The sequence below is a fragment of the Pinus tabuliformis genome, chromosome 2_2, assembly GCF_031772625.1.
Source record: "Pinus tabuliformis cultivar Carrire ecotype Pingquan chromosome 2_2, CPIR1, whole genome shotgun sequence".
Taxonomy (NCBI): domain Eukaryota; kingdom Viridiplantae; phylum Streptophyta; class Pinopsida; order Pinales; family Pinaceae; genus Pinus; species Pinus tabuliformis.
In genome coordinates this window covers 948,484,640-948,493,558 of record NC_142300.1, presented here as the reverse complement: position 1 = coordinate 948,493,558, position 8,919 = coordinate 948,484,640, and the positions used below count along the sequence as shown (strand labels likewise).

At 36.0% G+C, this 8,919-nt stretch overlaps 1 protein-coding gene across 2 annotated transcripts; it reads right to left on the bottom strand.

The window, feature by feature from the left end:
- Positions 1-459: 459 nt before the first annotated feature.
- Positions 460-6,602, bottom strand: LOC149196330 (uncharacterized). 2 transcript variants are annotated; one of them, XM_089405522.1, is made up of 5 exons: positions 6,058-6,602; positions 5,845-5,926; positions 1,663-1,693; positions 977-1,530; positions 460-856 (listed from the first exon to the last, which is right to left on the bottom strand). In XM_089405522.1, the coding sequence occupies exons 2-4, from the start codon at positions 5,907-5,909 to the stop codon at positions 1,234-1,236; spliced, it is 393 nt and encodes a 130-aa protein (XP_089261648.1). In that variant the 5' UTR covers positions 5,910-5,926; positions 6,058-6,602; the 3' UTR covers positions 460-856; positions 977-1,233. The 2 variants fall into 2 exon arrangements, with proteins under 2 accessions (XP_089261648.1, XP_089261647.1); XM_089405521.1 differs by having other exon boundaries at positions 5,845-5,937; positions 6,058-6,435.
- Between the last annotated feature and the right edge of the window lie 2,317 nt (positions 6,603-8,919).

The following is an 8,919-nucleotide window of genomic DNA, read 5'->3' as shown; positions in this document are numbered from 1 at the left end:
CTCACTCACATATGTGAGGGCATTACCAATTTGACCTAGTTGACGTACTTGGATCTCTCTTGTAACCAACTCACTACCATACTGAAACGTATTGCCAATTTGGTTAACTTAGTGAGATTAGATCTTTCTCAAAACCATATTATCGAGTTTTTGGAAACACAACAAAATAAATATTCCATCATATAATTGTCTTGGAAGACCAAAGAATGCCAAACCCAGAATCATAAATATATTAATAACAGAATCAAAGCTCGAAGCAAGCAAGTGTTATTTCACTCGTGTGCCAAAACATTCAATACAATGGCAAACTATTAAACATTTATAAATGAAACCTTCAGATGATACAAGATGAAAACAGCAAGAGAACTGCATTGTCCCAAATAGTAGCAAACTCTAAGATAGAAGCGAGGTTGTAGCCTCATAGAAGCGAGGTTGTAGCCTCAGTCGTGTGCCAGAACATTCAATACAATGGCAAACTATTAAACATTTATAAATGAAACCCTCAAATGATACAAGATGAAAACAGCAGGAGAACTACACTGTACTGAATAGTAGCAAACTCTGAGATAGAAGCGAGGTCGTAGCCTCATAGTACAAGATATATACAACCTAGGGGAAAAACCCCTTCAAGCCCTAACATTTAAAAGACCAAAATGCTGTCAAACTAGCGGACACCATAATAATAGCAGAAGGCCGAGGCCAAACCTGCGCTCTAAGTCTTCAACTTTCAGCCAGAGAACACCCAACCGGAGTATGATCTTACCCGGATGTGGATGAAGACCCACGTTGAAGAAGCGCCTTCCCACTGGGTAAGGCTGAGGGCCACATTTCTGCAACCAAACAACCTGTTTGCAACCTGCGTGGTAAATGCAGTCACAAGACAATCGATTAGAGGGTCTGGCGAGGTAAATATCGCATACAGCTAAGAACGGAAGAAAAGAATAACCTGTTAACAAAAAAGAAACAAACTAATTACCTGTAGATAACTATCCACTGCCGGACTCTAAGGTAGAAATGGTAAAGACTACAGCAGCGTTGAACTGAGCATCCATATGTTCTAAGCTAATGAAGGAAAGCCCTTATCCGAGCAGGCTCCGTTGAGGAACAGCAGAGCGAATGAGGTCAATCCCGTAGCAATCCGGAGAAGAGGGAAGCCCGAGAAGAGCTCCACCGTCGGATCGCGAGGAACGAGCTGTTCCGTTGGCAAGGGCTAACCAGCCATATATTGTGTCATTAATGCCCTTGCCAGCTATGTATGTGGTGCAAACTTGGGATGGCATACATATCCATAGGCATCGGACTCCGGCAGCCACCTCGTGTTTCCGATGACCCACGTGGGACCCACCCCGTCTCGTTCAATAACATAACTCTGAGAAATACTTTCGCGCGCCAATTTAACTCTGCAACCAGAACCCGTTTGCTCTGCAAGTCAGTGCCCGCAGGACTGAAGCGCTGCGCGCATTGAAACTCTGCAACCCAGTGCTCGCCGGACTGAGCTCTGTTACCTCCTGGTAAATTCCTGCACCGTCTCTGCAGTCGTCAAATCGTGGTTTTAATGCCCTTCATTTTGTTTTAAATCTGTTTTAAAGACTGCTAAAACCCTCGCATTCTCTCAACATTCTGTAATTATAAGTTATAAAATGGTCACAAAAACCTGCCTACCTGAAGTCTTGCAGAGATCCTCGCCGCACCGCTGAGGAAAAACATTAAAATCAGAATATGTAAACCCAATCTACACATAGCAGAAATTTGGAATTAATTCAACGAAGCATTGCGTGTTCTCCTCTTTAGCTGAAAACTATGGAAAATGGATCTTTAACAGTTTTGGAAAGACCATCTGTCATCTCAATCCTTTTCCTGTTACACATGTTGAAAAAAGATGGTAAAATTGTTTTGTGATGAACTAGACTTCCTCAAAATCGATCTTAACATTTGTCTTTCCATAGTGCATGCACTCTTCATCTAGTTTATTACCATTTATGAATCACATAAATTTGGATGTTGTTTACACATTTTTCCATCAGCAAGAAAGAGAGTCAACTTTAAGGTCACGAGCTTTGAAAATTTGTTAATTGAACTCTGAAATTTGTTAATGGTTAGTTCTTTCTCTAGACCGGCTTTAGACTGAAAAAATAAGCACCTCTTAAAGAAAATTATTCCACCAGCTCCACTGAATTGAGGTTGTCCCTGAGCAGCATCATCAAAAAAAATTCCTAAGCCATTGATTTATCAATTAGTTGCACAACAATCTATCTTGGGTAAAATATCTGGGGGGTTTGTTATCTTTCAACTGTTTGAAAAAACTAAGATTGTTCAGTCCTTGCTATGTAGATTGGATTATTAGGGTTAATTTATTCTCAAATAAGCTAATTCAACTCCCCAGGCAATGATAGTAAGTAAAGCTTCAAACCACTTCACAGTATGATTTTCACACCAATGATTTAATCAGTCTTCTGCAAGAGGACTCCTACAATCAGTCTTCTGCAAGAGGACTCCTACAAACATATCTTGCAAGCCCCTCTATCTCTTTCCAAAACTTGAATAGCGAGAAAAGGACATAATATAAAACTTGAATAGTGAGAAAAGGACAGAATATAAGCAAATGATGCACACTCTCTTGTTCAACCTTGTTCCAGGTGAAAACATTATTGTCCAAGTTCTAGCCAGTGGAAAACCCTTAATTGTAATGAACATTTCATTTTCCATATCACCTTGAAGTACCATTTAAAGCCCCAAAAACCCTACTTTCACCCAAAAAAAAATAAAAATCGAGACCCAATATTGGGAATATAATGCTAACCAACTGGTCTCTTTGACCAAATAATCTCGTCTGGCTAACCTTTAATTCTTACATGAACATCACAGGGATGCAATATATTTCTCTCATTCCAGGGCATCGTCCCCATATAATCCAAGCTCCTAAGTAGATTTCCATGCTAGGCCCCAATTGACATATTCATAGATATGTTCTCTGATTGAGAGTAATGAACCTTTTATCGTGCAACATAAAAAAACTAGTGTAACGTAATACACTATTCAACCATTTTGATGATTATGTTATAATTCAATTTGTATCATTTAAACACTAGTCAATATGATTTTGCAAACTTAGTAGAAAATCCATGACTCCTAATTCTTGTTGTGGCTGCCCTGGTTGAAGCTGTTGGTTCCAGCATGTGATAGTCGATGTTAATTTCAAGTATAAATGATAAATCAAACAGTAGTAAATGACATTTAATCAGGATTGTTCATGATGAGTGCAATCCTATGAGCAGGAGAAATTATTACAATCTTTATAGTTTAATCATTATTAAATAACTAACTAGCTGAACAAAGGACAGGAACTCTGTGAAGGGATTGGTTGATTTGCAGACATTGTAGAAATGCATAATTGTAATGTGTACAATTGTTAGTAATGGTTCATGGTTCTAACTAATAGGCCACAACACTGAAAGTAATAATATTAGCCATTCATGCCACCAAAGGCTGAGAATGACAAAGAATGACATAATGGGGTTTGGGTTCTTTTTGAGGCTGAGCTGCTTTAGCTGGGCTTTAATTTTTAGCTTCCTCACTTCTTTTGCATCATCAATCAGCAGCTCTTGCAATAATATTATTGATGTGCTGGATGGCATTGCCCAAGTAGCTAGAAGTTTTCTCCTTAATTCTGTTGGTATTAATCTTGTTTAGTTACATGCTTTGATAGGTAAGTGATACGAACAAAACTATTTTTCTTCTGTATTTCAAGCTAAAGCAAACTTTTGTTTAAAAACATACAAATGTACACGGCCTGTTGCAGTGGAACATGTGTAAATCCAATAACGACAATAAAGGCATATGTTATGTGCACTGAACAACTTTAGCTAATATATGTAATTATCTCTATATAAACGATCTTCTACACATATCACAATCGGTAATTTAGTTGAAGTATACGCATTCCTATCACCATGAATACAAAAGCAAATTGCTATAATAAGCATGAACAAATAAATAACAGAGACATTAATATTGCAGAGGGAGATATTTCTTGAACTCTCTGTATCCAGTACTCATAATAACATGATGATTAAGAATGCAAACTTGATTTGTACAAAGTTGTATATGCCAGATTAGAATGCAAACACTAGGCAAAATCAGAAACAGAGATACACCCATGAAATGAAAGTCTGAACTGGCTAACATGTAAAGTCATTTGCCCAGCAATAGGCTAATAGCTGTATTTTAATTGCAAAGTAGACTGATATCAAAAAAATAAATCTACATAAAACAAGATAAAGTAATCCATAATATGAAAATGAAGGGTTACATATAACAATTCTTAGCAGTAAAAAATCAAAAACCATGCCCTTGGTTATTTAATCTCAGGCTCAACAAAAGAACAATAATCAATGCCACTTTCCAAAGTAAATTTTGAAAACTAATCCGAGCATACACAGCAATATAATCAGAGCATTGCTGGTGGTGATCCTGGCATCTATAACAGATCAGTACTTGGAGAAACATTTACATTTCATATCTTTGATGATAAGTGGACCTCTACCACTCGGGAAGGGACAGTTTACTGCCCCTGTTGTAGTAATATATGCACTGCACAATTTTACCATACAAGTATAGTAAAGGGGCAATTATACATTATCTGGGTTGTCTGTGCTTTTGGTGGTTTTTATTCAAAATTAATTCCAATTAAGTTTATCCTGCAACAATATGAACATTATGATTCTGATTGGTGATAATAACTTACATTACTGTTAGTGTGAATTCTCTCGAGAATTTTTCCTTTTGCTTTTGGCTAGAATATCTTAACCAGGAGTCTCAGTCACCTGCCCTCACATTCTGATCTCTCACTTATCTTCAGGGGCAGGATAACAACCCAAATGACCTTTCTTATTCTTTTGCTCTCTCGTTAACTAAAAGATAAAGTATTGTTTCACAAAATAAAACTTAATGCCTGCTGTTGAGTTTTTAATCTCTTCAATTGCATGCCTCTTTTATCATATCCTGCCAAACCAAATCAGTTACCATGAACCTTTTATGTCTTCAAAACATGCTTAAAAATTTATGTCTTCAAAACATGCTTAAAAATTTGGATTTGTTTTCTCTTCATGGGACGAGCTTGTTTTTTCTTGATGGGACGATCTAGTGGTTGACACAATGGGATATATTATCCCCTTTATCCAGTTTCAAAATTTCAAATCCTCTTTTCAGTGGTTGGCACAATGGGATGTTATCCTCTCCACCCGGTTTCAAGGTTTCAAATCACACAGGGGCATCTTTAGCTCCTCTTTAGCTCCTTGTGATAAGGCTCAAAGAGTAGGCTCCCCCACTGTCGTGGAGTCTCAAATCTTGCTAAATCAAAAATTCCTGGTATATTTGGCTATTGAATATACCCTTGGCATTATAATGGCAATCCCTAGATTTGATCTTAGGCCTCACCTAGAAATTGTACTCACTTTTGAAAAATCATCATTTCAATTAAATCTGTAAATTAAGTGATTATTAATTTGCAGAAACTGGCCACTCAATTGAGAGGAAAACCAGTGTTACCGAAAATTGACAACAGATTGGTGCTGTTCATGTCTACCATTGAAACTGATCTCTGATTTAATGTGTATACCGTCATCTCAAACTGATGTTCCATTCAACAGTTTTCTTTAATGGAGCACACCCTCTTGAAATCTCCTCCAATGTGCTTCCAACAATTTGTTTTGAGAAACTGACTGATATGACCAAAATGCTGTCAAACTAGCGGACACCATAATAATAGCAGAAGGCCGAGGCCAAACCTGCGCTCTAAGTCTTCAACTTTCAGCCAGAGAACACCCAACCGGAGTATGATCTTACCCGGATGTGGATGAAGACCCACGTTGAAGAAGCGCCTTCCCACTGGGTAAGGCTGAGGGCCACATTTCTGCAACCAAACAACCTGTTTGCAACCTGCGTGGTAAATGCAGTCACAAGAAAATCGATTAGAGGGTCTGGCGAGGTAAATATCGCATACAGCTAAGAACGGAAGAAAAGAATAACTTGTTAACAAAAAAGAAACAAACTAATTACCTGTAGATAACTATCCACTGCCGGACTCTAAGGTAGAAATGGTAAAGACTTCAGCAGCGTTGAACTGAGCATCCATATGTTCTAAGCTAATGAAGGAAAGCCCTTATCCGAGCAGGCTCCGTTGAGGAACAGCAGAGCGAATGAGGTCAATCCCGTAGCAATCCGGAGAAGAGGGAAGCCCGAGAAGAGCTCCACCGTCGGATCGCGAGGAACGAGCTGTTCCGTTGATGAGGCGAGGTATCCAAGTGGAGCAGGTGAGGACGGATGGCCTGACCGGGCCACGTACAGGATGGGCAGGAAGAATTAATATCAACCGTATCAGACATGTCATTCCATGTGATGACAGCGACAAGGAAAACACAAATCGGTATTGGAAATCAAGCCACGTGGTATGCAACCATAAAATCGAACCCTCTGACATTAAGCAGGGTATTAATGACATTGGAACAGCAGTATTAAACGTAAATGCTAGACCTGCGTATATATCTAAAAGAGCACTGTAGACGAGTTGTTAATTACAGTAATTTCTTTTAATGTGACTGTATATTAGAATTTTTTTTAGGTGGAGTCGTTACAATTATGCAAATGATTTGACATAAAAAAATTTATTATGTAATATGGGAGAATTTAAGTGATAGGGGAGGCAATTGGGATATTTTGACAAGATCCCATTTTACTATTTTATGATGTCCTAACTTAGAAGAAATTACTTTGTTTTTTAGAATATCTATTGTAATGAGTAGTTTAGCGACCATCCATTTACATATTTTAGGGAATAAGTGGAGATTTTATTATTTTAGAATAAGGTATCGAAAATTTTAATTTAATTATCAATATTAAGTAGATGGGTCATAGAGGGTGAAACCTTATTGGAATATTCTAAAATGTTTTAATAATCACAAATATAAGATTGAGATTTATCTCAAAAATAGTTATGTTCTTTTTATCATTTTAATTAAATTGATTAATTATAAAAACGTTATATGAAACTTTCTTAATTGTTGTGTATAGTAATGACATATATAAAATTTATGAGTTATGAATGCTTACATCTTTGTTGGTCTGGCACACGAAATTTGGTGGTTTACATAAATATGTATTATTTTTATCAAATAAATGATTTTCTATTTTATGAATGTTATTATTTTAATATATTTTGAAGATGTGATAAATATTAATTAATAGAGTTTTTAAACGAGCCTAGATCCATCTAATCACAAATCTATCATTCCTAGAAAGGGATCAAATCCATCTAGATACAAACCTTTCCTCAAATTATTAATCCAAAGTTATTAAATCTAATAATATTAATACTAGCAATTGCGCAATATGTTACAAAAGAAACACCTGAAGTCTGTAGCATAGGAAAGAGTATATGTTATGCTATTTAATTGAATATTTAAATTATAAATTTGAATTGTTTTATTTTAAAAGAAATTTTAAGTTGGGAGAATTGTTTGGATAAGGAATCTAGTTTTTTATAGCCTAAGGTGAAAGTAGATAGTATATAGAGTATATCCACTTAAGGACACAACAAAATGACTATATAACCAACCATATAATCGATGTAGAAATTATGTTGAGTTATAGTGCAATGTTTATGAATGTAATAAAGACTACCTGTAATGAAAATTGATATCATTGTGAAAGTTATCTACAATTCAAAATGTTTGGAATTCCAAGAGTGAAAATTGTTGGCCATCATATGCTGGAACCCTGAAAGAAAGTGCATTAGCCTAATGGATTGTTGATTGGTGAAACTGATCCCATTCCTTGGATTACAAGTAGACAGGAAAGAATGTTGTGGATTGGGGTTGTTGTAGGTTGAGAATTGATTATGAATAGAGGAATTGGACTATATGAAGAGAGTTTAACTCAACCATAGTTAAATCAAATTGGTGGATTTATAATTTTAGCTTAAAGGACGACCTCTATTACAATGAGAGTTGGTGCAACAAGGAGCCTATGGTTGGGTGGAGTGTCCCTTTTTCACAATTAGTTAGTAGATACGTCCTACAAATATAAGTGTTTGTAACTTGTGATTATGTGCCATGGATTAAATTACATTCCAATTTGTTCAATTCTATTTGCAAGTTTAAGTCTGCATTTTAAATTTATGATTTATGATATGACCAAATGGTTTAATTATATTACATAAGAAACTTATCTAAATTTCTCGCATACCCTTATATCAAATAATATTAATCTAGATTAAAGTAAATGGGCATATGGAATGAACATCATGGATTTGCACACTTGGAGAAAGACAAACATCGATGAAAGTAATCATTGTTGGCTTAAGACTTAAGTCGAACACTATCCTTGTTTGTACAAATATTTGGTCAAGCTTAACTTAAAAATTTTGGATTACCATGGGTATTTTATATCTAGATCTACAAGTTAATAGTTCCTTAAGCATGCACATGGTATTTTTTCATAATATATTGGTATTTTATATCTAGATCTACAAGTTGGTAGTTCGCTAAGCATGCACATGGTACTTTTTTAGAATCTAGATTCCAATCTAACTCTCTGGCATTTAGGGACTCTACCATAAACATTGATTGCATTTAATGGTCATGTTCATCCTATTGATCCTTCTTGGCATATGTTTGAATTGGGATACCACCCTAAAACAAACCTCAATGGTGTTTCTAAAGCTATTATTTTTGCCTAGGAATGCTCAACTGCAAAGGATTGTTAGGCATGTATTTGCATTACTTAGTTATAAAAAATAATGAAGCAACATCGACCCATTGTTTTAGCTTAGATTCATAGTTTTAGCTTAAGGGTTGGCCTCTATTACAATAAAAGTTGTTGCAACAAGGAGTTTATGTTTGGTTGGAGTGTTTCTTTTTCACA